This window comes from Dipteris shenzhenensis, chromosome 19 (assembly GCF_047967505.1).
Source record: "Dipteris shenzhenensis isolate YYH24624 ecotype China chromosome 19, Dip_SZ_1.0, whole genome shotgun sequence".
NCBI lineage: Eukaryota > Viridiplantae > Streptophyta > Polypodiopsida > Gleicheniales > Dipteridaceae > Dipteris > Dipteris shenzhenensis.
The window spans coordinates 5,043,017-5,063,902 of NC_141614.1; the positions used below are offsets into that span (position 1 = coordinate 5,043,017).

At 43.4% G+C, this 20,886-nt stretch overlaps 1 protein-coding gene across 1 annotated transcript in view; it reads left to right on the top strand.

The window, feature by feature from the left end:
• LOC147889959 (uncharacterized) overlaps window positions 1–20,886 on the top strand; it is a 144,203-nt gene that overhangs the window by 120,776 nt on the left and 2,541 nt on the right. The window contains exons 8-14 of the mRNA XM_087390385.1: window positions 6,594–6,665; window positions 6,745–6,800; window positions 6,998–7,083; window positions 20,085–20,175; window positions 20,305–20,462; window positions 20,580–20,671; window positions 20,755–20,835. Of these exons, the coding sequence (XP_087246511.1) occupies window positions 6,594–6,665; window positions 6,745–6,800; window positions 6,998–7,083; window positions 20,085–20,175; window positions 20,305–20,462; window positions 20,580–20,671; window positions 20,755–20,835 (636 nt within the window). The remainder of the gene's footprint in view (window positions 1–6,593; window positions 6,666–6,744; window positions 6,801–6,997; window positions 7,084–20,084; window positions 20,176–20,304; window positions 20,463–20,579; window positions 20,672–20,754; window positions 20,836–20,886) is intronic.

The window sequence follows — 20,886 nt, forward strand, 5'->3', positions numbered from 1 at the left end:
TGCTATCCATACTTTGGTGCCCTTCAGCTTGTAAGATTGTCAAAGAAGCTTGATCCGCATATCTTTTGACTTCAACGTAAGGATTGCATGACCTCTATAGTGCAAAATAGAAGCTGGCCTGGAGTCGTCATCATCCTGCGCATCATCATTCACCCATTCAATGTTGGGCAAGCTTGATTTGATCTTTGTTAATATTTCACTATATGTATCCTCCTCTTTGTACCAATCTTTTGGGAGCCCCCCTATTCTAATCTTCAGTGCATTATCACATCTAGCTTCGTGTTCTTTAATCTTTGCTTGGATATTAGACTTACTTGCTTTGTTGTCCACTTCCTTCTTAGCAGTTTGTACTTTAGTGTGAACAAGATCTTTGACTGTAGAGACTAGTTGCGGAGTAGGGGGAGAATCCTTACAAGATTTTACAGCCTCATCAATTAGTGCCTTCTTACTAGGCCCTTCCGGGATGTGAAGTTGGGCCTTTACTTTTGCCAGCTCCAATCGTAGCTCTCTCACTGCCTGCTTCAGATAAAAAATCTGATCTTGTTGCCCGAGGATAATTCCGTGCATATGGAGAGGGTGTCATGGCTGCAACTATAGAGTACCGAGTCTTGATGGATGTTGAAGGAGTTGAGGGAGTTGAGGGGGACTTGGAGGAGAGGGTAGGCCAGTCCATAATTGGCTGTATAATGAACCCCCTCCCTGGCTGAACCTAACCCTCGGGTTGGGTTGGGGGTTTAGCCCAACTCGGGGTTAGGGAGGACTAGGACTAGACTAGGTACGGACGGGAGGTATGGACAGATGGAGAGGTGTTGATGGGGGGAGGTATGAACAGATGGAGAGGTGTTGACGGGGGGAGGTATGGAGGTAGTATGGATGACGAAGGACGGAGGCTGTGGTACTCATGTACGGATGGGAGAGGTTGTACGGACGTATGGACGGAGAGGCTGTACGGGTGTGGTACGGACGGGAGAGGCTGTATGGACGAAAAGGCTGTACGGTTGTATGGATGGGATTGGTACGATCCTGCTTAGCTGCCATTCCTTGGGAAAGCCTTCTTCTAAGGCTTGATTCATGAGTGTAGTGAGCATTTTCTTTGTCTTCTCACCCCCCCATTTCAGCATTTCAGCCACTAGCCCTTGTGTGTCTGGAGCCTTTCCGTTTGCGAGCTTTTTTAGACCCTTTCCCACTTCTTCCTCTGTTATGACAGCATTTACAGCTTTGATGGAAAAGTTATTATTGACCCTCTCTTTTCCCTCTCTCTCATAGAGGCCTTTGACGAAATCTAGATGTCTTCACCATGATGCTTTCCTCTCTTGGGGTATGCTGCCATGTAGCTTTTGGAAAAACTTTCTGGGATTTTGCTTAAGCTCATGAAAGCTCTCATTGCTCTTGAGAAACTCTCTTTTTTTGTTTCTTACCAACTTTTTGTAGGCTTTAAGCTTTGTCCTCCTTCTCGGTTGTGTCTGTTGTTGTCCATGCTTTTTTTGCTACGTTGCATTTTTGATCATACCAGTGGTTGCAGGGCATGCCTTTGCTCCTCCCTTGAATATTGATAGGCTAAGGGGGAGAGAGAGAGAGAGAGAGAGAGAGAGAGAGAGAGAGAGAGAGGCAAAGGTAAGGTGTGGGGATACCTTGAGAGAGAGAGAGAGGCTAAGGTAAGGTATTGATATTGCTCCTACCTTGAGAGACAAAGAGAGAGAGAGAGAGAGAGAGAGAGAGAGAGAGAGAGAGAGAGAGAAGTAGAAGTAGAAGTAGAAGTAGAGTCTATTAACGTCCTTGGGGGGCCAAAAATGACCCATGGGACCCGTCTCAATACAATGTAAAATAGAGTCTCCTTAAGGAGAGGGGTCAGGAGAGTGTGAGTTCCTAACGCCAGGTAAAAAGACGAGTGACAAAAGATCCCAGTGCTGCCGGAGAGGCAGTAGAGAGAACTGATGTCAGCTGAAGAGAGTCCTCCAGTTTCTACTGGTAGTCCTCCCTGATATGTGCATATCGGGGGCATTGTAGAGCCACATGTGCCTCTGTCTCAACTGTCTGCATGTCACAAAGGGTACAGACTCTAGCATGTTTGGGCTGATGCATCCATGCTCCCTTCTCAATTGCAAATGTATGAGATCCGGTACGAAACCTGGCTATGTTTCTGCGATATAGAAGGGGGATAGGTGTGCTAATATAAGGCTGAGCATGAGTCTCTATGGACATGTATGTAGACCAACATGTGGGATTTATGTTGTCTTGGTAATATTCCAGCTTTACCTTATTTTCACTTGTCAGCCAGTGAGTTTGCAAAGTGCTCAGTAAAGACAGTTGAAACTCTTGCATGGTGACCTTTTCAGGCGGCATGGTCAAATATGCTTCCACTTTCCTTCTGCTGAACCATTTTCTTATGAGGCTAAGGTAAGGTGTGGGGATACTAAATAGGATTTGGGGCCCACTAAATGGGCTAGGGCTACTAAATGGGATTTTGGTGACCAGGGCTAGGGGCTGATCTCTATGTCATTTGGACTCAAGAAGGAAGTTGGCCACATGTTGCTGATCAGGTTGTGGCAAGAAATCTCTGAGTGGGGCCAAAACCCCAAGGCATCTGAATGCAAATTGCTTCTCTGTCTCGGTCTCTTGCATATCACATAAAGTGCAAATCCATATGTTGTGTGGAATGCCCTTCGCCCTTGTCTACACCCATAGCTTGTGAAAGGATACTTTGAATTGCCCTAGCAAGATCCTTAGGGCCTGCGAGAGATGGATCTGAGTGCAGCCCAGTGGTTTGGTAAACCCCCCCTTTGAGATCCGTATAAACAGTGATCTTTGTAAAACCGAGTTTCACGGAAAGCTTCTTGTAATAAATCCTCTTTGATGACCTAGTTCACCTTATAGGTAAACAGAATGGACGGAGCCTAAACCCTCAAGCCTTCAGATGGAGAGAATGCAACACTCGAGCTAGATTACCCTCGTCCTGCACCAGACACCAGATTGGCCCTAAACTTAGCACCCCTTTTGGTATTTCTTTATCATTGATTCAAAAGGCATCCAAATACAAAGAAAAGCACCAGCATGCATCAGCCCAAAATCAGCCAACTAAACAGGAAAGAAATCAACCAAGCTTGTCCTGGCAACTCTGATACCCTTCAAGGGAGTCTTGGTAGGACAAAGACCATCAAGACAACCAACCTTAGCTGTTCCTAGTACACGGAAAGGGTAGCTGCAAAAACTCAGCCTTTATGCAAAAGCTCCTTTTCTTGGAAATTCCTACGCTTAAACGTTTTTTCTTCACCGCTCCATACTTCTACAATTAGTCTTTTGCTTTGTCTCTCATTCCCTCTCTCTACACAGCACTAGGGCCCAGGACAACATGTCGGGCTGGACCCCCTGAAGGTCTTCATTACTTGAGAGAAAACTGAGTATATGAGTTCAGCGTAGAGCTGTTGCTCCAAAAAATCCAAAACGTGAAGTGATTACGTGAACTCTTAGGCTCTCTTTCTTGGTAGCATGCCACTTGTCAAATATCCTAACTAAAAACTAGTTACATGCCACTAAAGGGCAATTTTTGGAGTCCCCGAAGCACTTGGTCAAGCGAACGTCCTCCTAGATGCTTGTTAGGCTCCATAGCACTTGGGTTTTTAATCCCACTTGATACTTGCAATTAACAACTAAAGCGCACAACCATGGTACCCATTAATGGTTAGCGCTTTTGCATGCAATTAGATCATAGACTAATTCTAGTCACTTGTGGGTGTCCCCACTAAACAAGAACACATGAACAAAACATAGAATACAATTCTTAGTCGACTGAGGTCAACCCTCTTGGTTGTAATTAAGGAGCTTGACCATTAGTCAAAGCGCATTAATCATGGCCAAGTCTCTCTAACCAAAGTTGGCATACCTTGGTTAACAAGGTTAACCCTCTTGGCGTGAGCCAAGTCTCGTTGACCGAATTCAACACTCTCTGACCGAATTTAGCACTTTAATTGCTTGATGAACCGTGGTTAACCATCTTGGCCGAAGCCAAATCTTCCTAATCGAGGTTAGGCTTACTTAACCGAGGTTGAGTATCTTTGACCGGAGTCAAGACTTTGACTAAATGAAAGTAACTCTTTGAACATGATTAAATAAAAGAAGAACTCATTAATTATGATCAATAAATGGTCAACTTATGCTTTGACTTTGGAATATTTACAACATGGTGACATCCCCTCGGCTTCTATTCAGTTGACCTCAACTGAAAAGATTTCTTGTAAACATCCAAAAGCTGTGGATGATCAAACAACATGTCTTCATCCATCCACTTGGCATCCAATGTCGAATAATTATTGAACTTTACAAGATATCTATAAAATTCCTTGCCCTGAGGGCCTTTGCGTACAGTATGGTACACAATTTGCTTTGGCTGAAGGACCTCCTCCAGCTCATCCACTTCTGGGGGATTCTCTGTATTGGCTCTGTTGGCACTGGCCCCTGGAATTTCTTTAGAAGACTCACATGAAAAGTATTGTGAATCCTCCGATGCTCTGGCAATGCCTACTTGTATGCAACCTCATTGATTTCTTCTGTAATCCTAAAAGGGCCATAATATCTGGGAGATAACTTTGCACACACTTTTTGCTTGCCTTTAAACTTGCCGAGCCTTGCTTTCTCGAACTTCAAAAGTACCCAATCCCCTTCCTTGAGATCTAACTGTCTCCTATGCTTATTTGCAGCTCTTTTATGCTTTGCTGGAGACCTTTCAATTGCTGTCTAAACTTGGCTAAAAGCTGTCTGGAGGTCTCTCGCAAACTGATCGGCTGCAAATATTTCATCTTTGGTCCTTCGGATAGGTGGCAGAATCACCTTTTCATAGATGGTCACCTCAAAGGGGGATTTCCTTGTGGAGTTGTGAATTGTATTATTGTAAGCAAACTCCACCAATGGTAGGTACTTTTTCCATCTTGAACCTTGGTCCCACTTAGCATTTCAGCATATCCAATGCTGTAGAATTTGCTACCTCACTTTGACCATTTGTTTGGGGATGGAAGGAAGAAGAAAAATTCAGATTCGTCCCCATATTATCAAATAAAGCTCTCCAGAATAGACTGGTCATTCTGGGATCTCGATCATTGACAATGGACTTAGGCATACGATGGTGCTTAAAGATCTGTGCTCTGGTAGTCGAAAATCTGCAAGGCAATTTGTCAAAACAGCCTTGGGGCACTCTCCTAGGCTATGACTTGTGTCTCTTAAAGGTCTTTGTATGGTCTAGAAACAAGCCTCAAAGCAAATTTTGCCTTTTTTCCTTGTCCTACAAGCTAGCTTGCCAAACATGGCTCCTGGAGGTATTTTTAGCTAAAGGCATTTTTACCCCTTTCTAACCTTCAGTCCCTTGCCTTGGCCCATGGAATTAATTGCATTGAAGTGTCCTTTGAACTATTGTAATCAGTTGGAGGCCAAGGCAATCACCCTAAATTCCTACAGCTTAGAAATTCACGTCCCCGTGACAAGCGGGCTTTCTAGGATCTCGACCTCGCCTCCTTGATGACTGCCCGCAAAGTGAAGATGGGATCAAGGGTGGAGTGATGTCTCCGAAACCCAGCCTGTCCCATTTTCCTCTGCCCATACGCTTCTGTGTAGGAGTCGATGTCACTCTCTAGTATCGACCCATATATCTTGGTCGGTGTATGACCAATCATGAGGGTACGGTAGTTCCAAGTGTCCATGGGGTCTCCTGCTTTGGGTATCGGCACAATAGTGGTGGTACTCCAAGTAGGGGGAAAACCGTGGCGCACAACATTATTGAACTTTTGTCCTAGGATCGGGGCTAGGACCTCCTATCTATGTGCAAAATGCTCAGTGCGTAATACCTCATGGTCCTGGGCTCTCCGATTGTGGAGTTGGTGTAAAGGAGCTCGCACATTTTGTGCTGTGAACAAGCTACATGTGGTGGCTCTAGGGAGGGAAGACATGTCTGATGGTTTTTGAGACGGGACATCATAGAGGGATGTCACATAAGAGTGTCAAACATCAGGATTTGTGATGGGGATAGGTGACTTTCCCTCAGACAAAAGTACCCAAGCAAATGTGGAGTCTCATCCTAGAAAAGATCAAATCACCTCGTCCATCCTATGTGATAGGAAAGCGCGCCTCTTAGGTCATGTCAAGTGCCAGTAGATCCGCTGTGCCTCTGGTCTCATCAGATTTCCCTAAGCCTGCTCTCGTATGATGTGAGATCTCATCTCTTGGCACTCGTCATCAAACTATGGATTCTGGGGCATCTTCCCAGGTGGGGAGCGCGGGCTGCAGAGCGAGTCGTTGGGAAAGGACCTGGTGGCGGCATCGTGGACCACCAAAATCAAAATGCCTAAAGCATGTGAAAGGCCTGCATCATCTCCCACATGGTTTGGTAGCTTGCGTGACGAGTGGCCCATGTACATTGCATCCAGAGCATGGTCAAAGTGTATCTGGATACGGGTGGGAGCCGGCTGGTCCCGTCCATCTACTAGCGTGGTGGTCGATGTGCCAAATGCCAAGTAGGAGTGGTCTGTGCCAAGTGGAGAGAGAGAGAGAGAGAGAGAGAGAGAGAGAGAGAGGTGATGAGGGCAATGATGTGTACGATCTTTTTGTAGGGATTCTCGCTTGGAATGACAAGGTCTTGTGCAAGCTCAAACCTGCGGACTCAAGCTACTGGTTATGGATTGGTATGCCAAAACCAACTTCCACTGCAGAATATTGGAATCTAACGGTATTTGAGAAAACTTTGTTTGCTGGCTCCTCCAGGTGTATTTTGCTGAGCAAGTGCTAGCGGACTTAAACAAGGAGCTGAGAGGCCTTAGGTCTATCATTCTTTTGTCACTACATGTCCATACGGAATGATCAGCTATACTTCAACCTGTATGGTGGTAGGCTTGTTTCCAGTAGCTGTCATGGAGCCAATGTGTAGAAACTTTCCAAATGTCCGCACGGTTTATACCACAATTGTATATTTTTTATGATATGAACCTTTAGCCATGAATGACAAGTACTTGTGCAGGTGTGTGATAAGTGGCGCAGGAAAACTTGCTCTTTACACCATGGAGAAACTGATATATGCAGAAGCACTCGTGGTTACTTTATCTGGTAGCTCATTCTCTGCACTTCCTCTTTTTCTGCTCTTTTGGTTAAAACAAAGAAGACTGCGTTAAGATTTATTAAATGACCATTGTAGGAATTGGACTTAGTGCATCTTCTTATCAAAGATTGAATGAAATTAATAAAGATGCAGAGTTTTTTCAATGCAATGTAAGCATAAGGCATGGTGGTAAAGCTACCAACAAGGTGGCAATAATTGAAGCATCTTTATGCAACACTAATGTGGAAAACAGCTTTTGAAAGAGCATATGAACCACAACGTGTACCTTGTCATCATAATTTGGGCGTATCATCAAAGTAACTACAGTTGCTGTTGGAAGTATTCTTCAATGCCTGTCAGGAGTTTGTAGTGCACAAGTCACGTTGTTCGACAACTGTAATCAAATGAAATCCCACACGCTCTTTGAAAGACAGCAATTTCTCTTTGATTCACTACGAACCTCCTTCGTAAAAGACAGCAAGCACACCTCCCCTTTTGCTCTCCCTCTCTCTCTCTCTCAACAGAGACAATAGGGCCCAGGACAACATGTCGGGCTGGACCCCCCCGAAGGTATTTTATTACTTGAAGAGAATCTGTTACAGAAGTTCAGCGTAGAGCTGTCTGGTACACACCCTTTCAAAAAGTGAAAAATCCCCTTTATTACAAGAGCTTCAAGCTCATTTCAAATTGGCAACATGCCACTTGTCTAAAATCTAGACTAAGTCCTATTACATGCCACTAAGGGCCACTTTGGAGTCTTCGAAGCACTTGGTCACACGAACCGCCTCCTAGATGCTTGTTAGGCTCCCGTAGCGCTTAGGAAAATAACTTTTCCTAGTACCTGCAACAATTAATTAAAGCGCACCACCATGGCACCCATTAATTGTTAGCGCTTTGCATGCAAATAACACACTGTGGACTAATTCTAGTCACGGTGGGCGTCCCCACTGAACACATGTGCACACCTAAACAAATATAAATATATATATTTATTCTCTGGTTGACCGGAGTCAACACTCTTGATTATAATTAAGGAGCTTTGACCAAGGGTCGAGGCGCCTTAATTATAGCCAAGTCTCTCCAACCGAAGTTGGCACATTTTGGTTAACCGGGGTTAACCCTCTTGGCGCATGCCAAGTCTTGTTGACCGAAGTCAACACTCTCTGACCGTAGTCAGCTCTGTAGTTCTTTGGTTAACCGCAGTTAACCCTCTTGGTAATAAACCAAGTCTCCTTGACCGAAGTCAGGTTTACTTGACTAGAGTCAAGTATCTTTGACCATAGTCAATCCCTTGACCATTAAAAGAACTCTTTGACCATAATTAACACATATAAAACACTTTAATTATGATCAAATAAATGGTCAACTGTACTTTGACTTAGGATATTTACATTGTGGTGACAACAACTCAAAGCACGACTTTTGGAATCCTTAGTTACTGTTGTAAATATCTTCAGTGCGTACCATGACTTTGAAATTACCAGTTAAATTGGTTGGCCAGCTCAATATCAAGACTAGCCTTGGCAAACTTCTTAGGATAGCTTGGAGATCAACTATATCTACATTACATTTTTGGGACTGTTAAAGAACATAGATTTACATACTTGCAGCTCTTAGTAACCCTCATCTAGGCTTCTCATGTAGCTAATTCTTGGTCAATTACACCCCTTACTGGATACGTGCTTGATCTTGGTGAGATACTACAACAAATACATTATAAAGCTAGACATGAGGCACACACTGTACGGACGTTATGATTTAGTGAAGGTTGCATGCATAAGACATTATAAATTAGAAATTCAAGGCACTTAGAGGTGAGCCTTACATGCATTGGCTACTCATTTTCCTAAGTTTAAGAGTAGTAGTAGGGGAGTAGGGAGGAATGGGGGTTGGGGGGAGTATATTGAGGTGGATGGTTTGTAGGATTAGTCTAGAGTCAACTTGTTTACAAGTACTCTTCCTAAGCCAATTTCATTTCTTGAGAGCCAGTTTGCTTGGGGGAGTTAGGATGAAGCCTTAGAGGAGTTATGATGAAGCCTTGGATCTAATAGCATGTGAAAGCTCTCTTTCAAGACAAAGGAAGTGGTAAGGGTACCAGAGAGTTGACATAAGAGGGATACATAAGGCTAGAATGGTTTGGAGCACTATCGTCTTGCCTTTGCATGAGGGATGCCTCAATATTATCAATCCTAACATCTACTGCAAAGCCTTGCTAAGCAAGTTGGTTGTTAGAGGACTCCTTGGCAATGAACCGTGGAAGTATTTTTTCACGGTATGCTAATATGATGTGCGTCCTTTTCAAATAGTTAGAGTGCCTTCCAAGCTGTACATCTAAAAAAGGATGAGTGGGCTAGCTGCGAGAGGCTACATGTCATGATGCTCTCATACACGATTCGGGGGAAGCGTTGCGATCCACTTGATATCATACTTGCAGAGTTTGTAGTCAAAGGCACATAGATGTTTGAGATCATCACCTACCTCTATCAAGCTACATAGTATGGATATAATAACAAGTGCAGACAAAGGCTACCATAACGTGAACAAGCTGCCCCAATAGTCATAGCTCCTTCATGTAATTATATTGCTTCACAAGATGTGGGCTAAATGCATCCATATAGCTGTCTAGGTGCTCACTAATAATATTCAAGTTTTATAACGCCAATTGCATATCATGGGTTGCATATAAGGTAGCATGGGCTTGATGAAGCTCTTCGTGTTGGGCTTTAATTGCTTATTCTGCAGCTAGCGCAAAAAATACTTTTGCTTCATGGGAAAGAGACATGGCAGGAGGGTGCCAAGCATCTTTAGGATTCCCATGAAGGTTCTTTATACAAACCTCCATAGTAATCATATAGATTGCTACGGACGTTCGCTCCTCTCTCTAGATTGCTATGTATTTTGGATACATAATGCAGACACACTAGCATGGGGGGACTGAGCTTGGTCTTAGATGGATAGAGAGGGGCAATACTGCGAGATATCTGGGATGCAAGGTAGGCGTAGATACACCCCCACCCGTAGTTTGGGCAAGATCCCCACTCGCCGTCGCATGAAGCAAGTCATTAGGAACCAATGTCACTGCTCTGTCACTCATGGACTGATCTACGTTCTCCTTTTTCAAGAGCTGTGTGCCAAGACACAAGAAATGCAGGGCATACATTTTGGTCTGTTGCTCTTATCTTCACTTCAGTTTCAGCCTCCATGCTTCCTGTTATTATTGCTGAAACCGGCCTCTAATCACTCAAAGGGCAGTGGAACTAAACCTTTAATCACCTCAGCACTTATTTACAGATCACAAAGCATATATCACAATCATTAACCATTGCATGATCACCATTTGGCATTTACCCATTTGTTCACAAATAAAACCACTGAAAAAGTGATGGAGGCTAGAATGCCCCTGCTCAACAAACATAGACAAGTGCACCCGATTGGCCCCAAACACCATGGCGCCCCTTTCGGTATTTCTTTATATTTCACAGTGAAATGATCACAAGTTGCATCTGGGACCTTCCCTGCAAGTGAGCACGCAGCCCCAATTCACTGAGCCTTTGCAAGGCTTTCAAACATAGAACACCATCACATAAGTGCAGTTAACCCATAGGCTCAATCCAAAGGCATTCTCTTTTCCGAGTGCAATTTTATTGGCTGTCCAGATGCAATCACACTGCACCCCAGCTGCACTCTCTTTGAGTGGTTTCCAGATGGCATTCACAAATCTTTTCAAAGCTCCAAAATAAAATCAGCAAAGTACCCAACAAAAGAATGACTCATGTAGCACTGCTTGAGCACCTGTGAACCAAGAAAGAGACAGCACACGAGGCGGCCAACCAATAGCTTATGGCAAAAAGAAATTGCAGCAGCAAAATCACAACTCACCAAGCCCTGAAAGCTCGAACCAAGTCCTCAATCACCAAGAGGACATAGTAGCCAATGCCCAATTGCATTCTCAGCTAAAGAGGAGTGCAAAGGCATGAAGAAAGAGCATTTACAAGAGCCGACCAGCAAGAATTCCACTGAAAAATGTGAAAAGAAGCACTTCTGTCGCGAAGAAGTGGGAGTTCTTGGGCCCGAAAGAAGCGTGCTTTAGAGAGGAATGCATTGAGAAGGTTTTGGAGAAGTTTCAGTTTTGGAGAAGTCCTCCAAAACTGAGAAAAACCAGTCAACCAGCGCGTGGGACCATGTGAAATTCAACATAAAGCTGTAGCTTTGCAAGAGGAGAGGCCCAGGAGGCTGTAGAAGCAAAAAGGTCCAGAAAAAGCCACTTTTGCAAATTCGACCAGCAAAAGAAATGCTCAGCTCTGCCCGTTCTACCAAACGCACGGAGGGAAAAGCATATGACTGTGAAGGGGAGGCAGAGGGAAAGCCATCGGGCCAAACGGAAGTCGAGGAATCCAAACGGGTGAGGAGTTATGAAGAAAAACGGAATTCAGCTGAAGGAGGCTGAAAAACCAGTCCAAAATCTCAACAAAGGGAGAAGATGAGAGAGAAAACCACACATGTGAAGTTTAGAATGCCCAGGAAGGTCCAGGAATCGCAAAGGAGCATGTAGGAGTCACTAGAGCCACCTGGAACTCTAGGGGGGCCACTGAAGGTACATGGCCCTCTAGGGGGCCCATAAAAAACGCCACGTCATCAATTTCCAACAACCACTCTTTCAATTTCTTGGAATGCCTTTGGGCCTAGGGATTAATTACGCTTATGTGCTAGGCACCATGCCACGTTTAATTACACATTATTAAGCCCATGCTTAGACTTTTAAAACCGAAGTTGTCATGGTCTTGTAGTACATTAAAGTACTTAGAATTTCACGCTTCCGTGACAATTGCACATGGTGTCTTGATACTAGCCAAGGCTTAATGAATCCTACTTCTCCTAGGGGGATTTGACATTGGGATGCTCCATAAGAACCAAATGTGAGTTACCTTTTGGAGGGATGTTTGTACATTGTTGCCACAGGGTGACTCTTGGATAGTAGGAAAAGGCTTTCAATATGGTAGAGCAACCGATTGAGAGTGGGTAAAGGAAGGCGGTGTCCGTCCTTCTGAGTGGCATGGGAAGAATTCATCCTCAAAATCAGAGGTAGAGACAATTGGGTTGAGGATGGGTTCATCTCACTTAGTCTAGACTATGATCCTCCTAGTCTAATAGGAGAATCAGGGGAACTATTCATGCCAGCATCGATTGCTTCTACATCAATGTCTTGGTTCTAGATAGAGGAGGTTCTACTTTCAGTTTAGTAGGTACCTATATATCCAACCACCTTCCCGTTGCCTTCCTGATTAGGGACTTACCATAGATATTATCATCAGTTGGAATAAGGATATCAGATTCTTTGTACTTGGATGATCTTTGTTGAAGAGGGAGGGACAGGTCCAAAATTCTACCCAGTCTGGCAGTAGAATTGCCACCATTATGGGTGTCGAAGGGAGGGCCTCACTTCACATGGGCCGAAACAAGAGTTGGGAATTCCATTGATGATAGAAAGAGTTGTGGTGAGTGAGCCTATTGATTCCAAACTGAAGGTCGGCAGAAGGCTGCATCAAGGTCTACGGAGGTTGCACAATCACATTTGGGGTGTGCGATTTGGATGATCTTGATATATCATCATCACCATTAGTAGGTCTTGCTGTATGTCTTGCCAACGCGAGCATGCTATTTTATGAGTATGAAACCCAATAAATTTTGTCTTGGAACGTATTCTACAAGTACTACTCTCTTGAATGCTATGTATCCAACCTTGGTACGTAATGGACACAACAGATAATGTGCAAGCTCACATTCTAGAGAAGGCATTTGAAACTATGTTTTCTTTGTCTTTTGTATTGAATGCCAAAGTTGTATTCCTACACTAAGGCCAATCACCTTTGTTACTTGACTGACAAGTTGGGCTTCTTTAGAAAGTTTCTCAAGGTCCTGTAGTCAACCTTTACCTTGATCGTGCACTCCCATACAAGGAGTGATACCGCTTTTTGAAGGCAATTATGATTGCCAGCATTTCCATGGTTATAAATATGGTAAGTGAGCTCTCTATTTATTAGCTTTTTGTTTTCAAAAGCTATTGCTCCATGCTCTTGCCTTAAAACAGCCCTGCCACTGGCATCGGCCTCCCATAATGGATGACTGTGAATAGTCGGGGAATAGCAACATTGAGGCATGAGTTAACACAAATTTCAGACCTTCAAAGCTGACATGTGCTCCTTTGACCACAAGACGGCATCTTTCATTAGGAGAACTGTGAGAGGGGCTGCCAAGTTTTGCAAAATGGCACCTATAATAACGCCCATAAAACCTCTCAATTGAGTGGAATAACGTGGTTGTGTCCATTCCCTTGTGCATTTCACCTTGAAGGAGCCATTGAGATCCCATTTCTGCCCATAATGTGACCAAGGTAGTCAACACCTTATGCCATGAAAGCTCATTTGTTGGCCTCACTTTGATGCCCCTTTTTGTGTGGAAGGTTGTCTTGTTCTCATCATGATTCACCTTCTTTCACCTTGACTTGGTGGTATCTTGACTTCTTGGCCTCCAATGCATTCCTGTAGCGTTTGCCTCCAGATCGCTTGTATTTACTTGGATGCTTAGACTCAAACATCTCAGCAAGCTTGGGAGCTTGTTCAATGGTTTGGGGCTCATGGGCCAAGGAAGGACACAATGTTACGAACGATGGAGGGAGGAAAGCTCTCATGGGAGGAGAGAGATGGAAGACCACAAGAAGAAGATAAGAGCCAACACAAAAAGTTGTATTGACTATCAGCCATCGACTTCCACCAATCAATATGGAGATGGATTTAGACCCCTCTAGAAATCTTGATGTACTAATCTCAACACTCCCTCTCAATACGAGCTGGATAGAGTATTGCAGTAACATCAAATGATAAAATGGGAAAGCCTTTATTAGTAACATGCTTTTACAAGGTTTTGGATTTTAAAGAAGACATGGTGTTGACTAACTCTACACAATTGCTTGACCTCTTAAAGACTCCTTATGCGTTGTAACTTGTACCTTGATCATCCTCACACAATGATTAAGTAATGTGCACATGGAGATAAGTGAGCTTCCACGAACATGCATGAGTATTCTGTACATACGATACTTCCACTAATGGAAGAGGATAGCAACACCCCCTCCGAATGACAATGAGGACAGTTTTTTCCATACGTTACCATACGCATCCGCAATATGGGTACAAAAGTACGATTGAAGTATGGATCAGCCCTTGAGGATGAATCATACGTGACCCTAATTTTACAATTTAAAAAAACAGGAAAATATACATTGTACACATTTAATTGACAGAGAGCTACAAAACTTTCAACTTCAAACATCAAACTTGTATTTTTTTAAAGTGAAGAAATTGATTTAAAAATATTTTCATAAAGGTCTGGGAACCCTATTTCCCCCCCAAAAAAAGCCAAGTATGATTGGCCGTACCATACGTGCGTCGCGTACGGAATAATTATTTCATATGCGTATGGTTCAGCCAACCATACAAGTACGGAACCAACTATGAATGAGGGCATTCCTCTCGAATGTATCCGGATGGAAGTATATGAAATAAGAAATCTCTTACCACTTGCCTTTCACAAAGGTCAAGGGCAGTGTCTACTTATTTACCAAATGTGAGAAAGTTAAAAAACATGCCGCATGAACTGCCATAAAAACGAAGGAACAAGCATAAGGTAGAGTTGAAATAACGAGTCACCACAATGAGAGACCTCTCCAAAGAATCACACAAATGTCTTGATGTTGAGACGCCCAAAATGACGAAGGTGTTTATTATCAAGATGTATTAAAACATGAGCGCAAGCACATTGTTTGTACTCACAAGATCAAAGTATATCCGAATTTAATATGGTAGTAATCCCTTGAAAGGCATTGACTTTAAGGAAACGTTTGCCCCCACTTCCAGGATCACCACTATTAGGATTGTTATTGCCTTTGCTGCCCACTTTCATTGGGAGGTATATCAGCTTGATATTAAGACAACATTTCTTCATGGGCACTTGCAAGAGGAAGACTATGTTACCCAGTCTCCTGGCTTTGAGGTTGCAGGTGTATACCTCTCTGCGTCACGTAGTCTTCGGCTCTCATAAGCTATCACTTGACCATCCTAGTGAAGGGCAGTTCCTACACACTCCCACATGCATCACAATCCACATCAAACTGCTTGTATAGATCTAGAACAATGAGAATCGGCTTGGTTGTTAACTTTTCTTTGAGAGTGTGAAAAGCTTTCCTTTGCCTTTCTCCCCATCTGAAGACTATAGATTTCTTGGTCAAATCATTTAACAAGGCTGCTATATAGTATATCAGCAAAGTGTCTAATGAAGCATCTGCAATGGGAGCAAAAGCGCGAGGGAGCTTGGTACTTCGAATCCTAAACACTCTTCTAGAATCAAATCATTGTAACTTCAGGGCTTTGGGGCAGATCCCAATATAGAAAACACCTACCAGCGCAATTCGCAGTAAATCCAGGGCTCAATGGTGGGTAGGAAATCCGAATTGCAGTAAGTTTAGTGGCCCCAGGTTGCTGGAAAACAGTTCGCAGCAGGATCTCGCCCTCAAAAGCAGGTTCCGCATGCTAAGAACTAGTATATATGGCGCAGGAATCAGCTGTACAACATCTCGGGAAGCGTGCGAGAGTAGAAGTGATTTGCAGCAAGAAAAAGGGCGCTGGAAGAGAGAAGAAGACAGTACACAGCACTAGGGCCCATAAATAAGGGCTGGATCCCCCCGAAGGCCTTTATTGCAATGGAAATAAACTTTGTACAACTAGCTCTGAGAGCATGAAGCTGAGTACAATCTTGAATGAATCTAGGAGGTTTGAGGCTCCTTCTTTTATAGACTTGGCCTAACTAAAAGCTAGACCTCCTTTTCTAAAGCTACTTTTTACAAAAGCTAAGCTTTCCTGTTTTTAGCCCACCTAGGGGCGGCTTTTATGCTCTTTTTAAAACCCTGGGGGTCCTTTAATGGCGCCATTTCCTAGGTTCTTTTTGCCTTGTGGGACCTGCTTTTTGCCACTTGCTCTAGCTTTTTGAGCCTTTTAGCGACTCTTCCAAGTCCTACAAAAACTCCAACACTTCAACCCATTAAAGGTTAGCAAAATGGATGTATTCCTAGTTCTTGGACTAATCCTAGTCCCTCCCCACAATTTTTTTTAACCAATGCAAAGCAAAGGTAAAACAATAAAACTCATTCTTAGTTAACGAAAGTCAATATTCTTTGACCGAAGTCAGTTCTAATAAACATTTTACTTTATTTCTTGAGAGAAGTACCAAATGGTGACATCAGTTGTGTAGTTTGGGATGTGTGTTATTGCATTGTCACCCTGAGAGGCTGGACATTGGTTTGTGGGACTGTCAAACACCCTTTAGCTACCTGAATGCCTTGTGACAATGCATTGTCAACTTTTCAATTGGACACAGTCACTGGGAACGCCTTAGCCTTGCCTTGGTAGTTGGGTGCTAGTGTGTGCTTGGGATTGGATGCCTATTGAAGCTAGGAATTTGCTTGGATAATAGTGGAATTGCCAGGGAAGCAATGTGCAAGAGTGAGCCCTTGTTGTAAAAGCAGATTCCATTGCCAGAATAAATAAATAAATACCAAAAGGGACGCCAAAGAATTAGTGGTCGATCTGTGTGGAGCAAGGGCACTCTAGCCTCCCTTTAAGTGTGTTTTAAGTCGTTTTCTCAGTGGTATTTAACTAATCGAAGTGGCTGGAAATGATGCATTGTGGTTGTGATTGATGTGGATGACCAGCTAGTTATAGTTTATTGCCTTTAGCTTGCTAGAGGCCGGTGTCAATGTTTCCATTGCCAAGATCATCACCACTTCTCACAGAGGTGAGCACTAGTAGTGTTGGGACGAGGAAGCCTTTGCTGCATTTTTATAACAGCCACCAAGTTCAGTCAACACACCTAGTGATCAGGAGCTGGACTCATAGTCCTTTGACCCTAAATATAGGGCATTGCATGAAGAAGAAGAAGAGCATAATGATGGGGTGTAGGATAATGAGGAACATCATGTTTCCTCAGAGCATGCCACTGAGGCTTGTCAGGATGAGGCAGATGAGGCTGAAGAGTTAGATGCGGAATCTGTCTTGAAGGTATAGTTAACTCAAAACTTGGTGGGGTACCTTGGAGGCGGCTCTGTTTTTCAGGCAATGGTTGCATAGAAGGGATGGTCATGCCTGGCACTTGGCAAGTATGCAGCCAAGAATGCACAATTTTCTGCAACCAATGATGGAGGAGTATGCAGGCTAGAAATGCCAATATGATGTATGCCAATCTAGGGATGCAGCCTGGAATGCAAATGGGAATGCTTGGGATAATAGGTGGCTCAATGAACATGCCTCAAATATAGGGGATGGGACCTAGAATGATGAATCCAGCTATGGGAAGTGGGAGTAATGCACAAAGCATGGGATAGATGATGCCACCACCATTTTTGCAGCCACTTGTATATGACAATCTTGCGTCCAAGGGTAAACTGAAGGACTTTAAAGAAGGTGGGACTGTAGTAAACTTTTAGACTTTCAATGGATTGCAGGACATGCTGAAGGCCTTGACCTAGAGCCACTCTTCATGTCTATATGGCTGAACATAGCATACCCCTCAGCCTATCCAAGATATTATCAATCTTGGGTATAGGAACTCTATTCTTAATTGTTATCTTATTTAGAGCTCTGTAGTCTATGCACATGCTCTAGGATCCATCTTTATTTTGCACAAGCAACACGGGTGAACAATAGGGGAAAGAGCTTGGCTGAATCAGCCCCTTTTCCAAGAGATCTTTTACTTGGTTCATGATCTCCTCCTGTTGGGATGCACTAACTCTGTAGGGTGGCTTGTTTGGTGGGCTGCTTCTTGGGATTTTATCTATGGCATGATCCTCAAGTCTTTCTGGAGGTAATTCATGTAGTAGAGAGTCAGAAAAAAAATCTTGAAAGGTCCCTCCCATTTTGCACATGAAGGAAAATATATTTGAAACAGAGTTGTTGAAAGTTTGGATGTAGCTTATAAGAATGTGAAAGAAGCCCTCCAGAAAAGCCAGGAAAAGCATAAGCAAGTAGCCGATCGTCACCGCCTGGAGCTCCTTTCCAAAGAAGGTGATTGGGTTCTGTTGCATGTTCGGAAAGCAAGACTTCAAATATAAGAAAGGCTGTACAACAGAGTGAATATGAGGTATTGTCATGAGGATGTGAATTTATGGAAATTTTGATTTGCGGCTCTCATAATTTACGCGTGATTGCCTTGGGCCTCTAGGGCAGGGAAGTCTGGCCACGTGTGCGGGACTTGGGGAATTAAAATTCCTACTAGGCCCTTGGAAATTGTGAATGTGTAGGCCAATTACTAGGCAATTAATTCCTAGGACCAGCGTGTGCAACAGAGGGGGAAAAGAGTGGTGCAATTAAAAATTGATTTTTTTGGCACGAGACTCCAAAATCAGCATAGGACACCTGTTTGGCATGCAAGAGGCCAAAAAGCAAGCCAGAAGAGAGAAAATACATCGCAAATTTGCCTAGAGGGGATCTATAGAGCTGGGCGGTCTGTTTTCAGGCTGAGTTTTGGTCTTCTGCTGCTGCTGCTGGTGACCTCCAGGAGGATGGGCAACGTGTTTGGATGCTGCTGGCACTGCTGAAAGCTGAGTAGGAGGTGCTGCGAATTCTCTACAGGCTGGTTTTGCTGTTTTCTGGGCTCCAGGAGGGCTGTGAACTCTTCTACAGGCTGATTTCACTGATTTCCGGGCTCCAAGAGAAGAGGCGATCCATCTTGCTGCTTCCTAGGTTGCAAATAGGCACTAGAAAGTGGGGCGAACTGTTTTCTGGCTGATTTCGGTCAGCTATTGCTGATTTTGAGGCCTTTTCAGGTGGGGCGACCTGTTTTGAAGCTGCCTTTGGGCTGTGCCAGGGCTGAATCATCTATTCTTTGCTGGATTCAGGGTTTTCTAGTTCAAACGACTTGATTCCTGTGGATTCTGGGTAGAGGAAGACTAGTTTTGGCCTGCTTTTGCCGTTTCCGAACTGGTGGTTGGCTGGTTATTGTGTTTGGTATTGTTTCCAGGCAAAGGACGGCTGATTTATACTGTTGGGCAGTGGCCAAGGTGACTACAAATAGGGGGACTTGTTTTGGCCTCTTTAACGAATGGTTTTTTTCGCCCATAAGTGGCTCTAGGAAACCTCTTACTCCTCTATGAAAAATTTCCCCTTTAGTGGATCCATTCTAAGATCCCAATCTTTCTCATAACTTTTTTCTTCCTCACATACCTCCTACGTGTATCAGACCAGCGTTCTGCTCATTGTTTGCTTGCATCAGGCTTGATAGGACCTCTATTGTACTTAAAGCTGGGTGGCAATTTATGCTTCTAATTAGAGGCAGTTCTGGGTTCCCATGAACGATTTGTAAGCACTTGCTGTTGTTCATCTTTACACTACTTCTGAATTGATTTCTTCAATATCATTGCCATTGCTCAAGTTCTCTTGCAGCTCTAGAGCGATTAACCAGCATCCTCTGCATATTCAGGTTGAAATTTCTCCTATTGTATGCCTCTAGAGTACTGCTGATGTAAACACATTTCAACCTTTTGTATGCCTCTTACTGCTGATGTGGCATTTTTTACTGGAGCCCTTGTTTTCTGTGTGCTGCGAGAAGATCACCAACTATCTCATGGATTTTTACATCAGGTAGATAACAGAAATCCACTGTGCCTATCGTAGTTGCGACATTCAATTGCTTAAGAGTAGTAATGATGTGAATGGGGATGGGATCGTATGCATTTCTAGCATGTATGGTTTGTCGCTGTAGATGCTACACCCAGAAAAATCTTCTCAGAATTTTCAGATTTGTTTCCTACTTCAGTTGAACTTGATTCTTTTTTAATTTGTTTCATATATTTTGTTATTTTGAAACAACACAATGAATAAATTATTGCTTGTGAAACTTTAAGTTTGCATTTTTTCCAAGAGTTTTTTATTCATGTGGAAGGGTGTGTTTGGTTACATATCAGATTCTGCTGGTTATCTTCTAGATAATGAAGGCTTTGATTTTGCAAAACTCAAAGTTCTAAAGGATATCAAGTGTCAATGTAAGAATCTCAGGTATATCAGACATTTTATTCAGCTTTTGCTATGGCATTTATTCCAGATTTTGGTAATTTCTCTTAAACAGTTTTGCTGATTTTTGGCTAGATTTCTCTCTTTGTTAAAGATTGTTTTCTGCTTCTTCAGTGAATATGTAAAAACCTACCCAAGGTCCAAGTATATCACTGACCGAAAACCATGGACTGAAAGATGTGATGTGGCAATTCCCTGTGCAACACAGAATGAAATCAACTATTCAGATGCTCAGCAGCTTGTGAATGGAGGCTGCCTAACCCTAATAGAAGGTGCTTTTGGACTTCAAATGATTAACTTTTGGTAGGCGTAACCATAGCAATGCAGGTTAATTGCTCATTCACCAACATGTGGTTATGTTAGACCCTTTTTTTCCTGGATTTCCTCAGGCTCAAGTATGCCTTGTACTGCTGAGGCTATAGAAGTGCTTCGAAGATCTAAAGTCATTGTGGGGCCTGGCAAGGCTGCCTGTGCTGGAGGAGTGAGGTTTTGAACTCTATCTTGGATATTTTATCTAAAAATTACCTTGTCTGTAGTGTAATTGGAGGTCTTGTGATGCAACAGGCTGTAGTTGCAGCTCTAGAGTTGGAGCATCGGAGCAAGAGAATATCATTAGGAGCTGAGGAGCTTGATTTGAGATTGCAGGTAGGATGCCACGATGTTTGTTTCCGGGCCTATTTCTTAAGACAACGTATT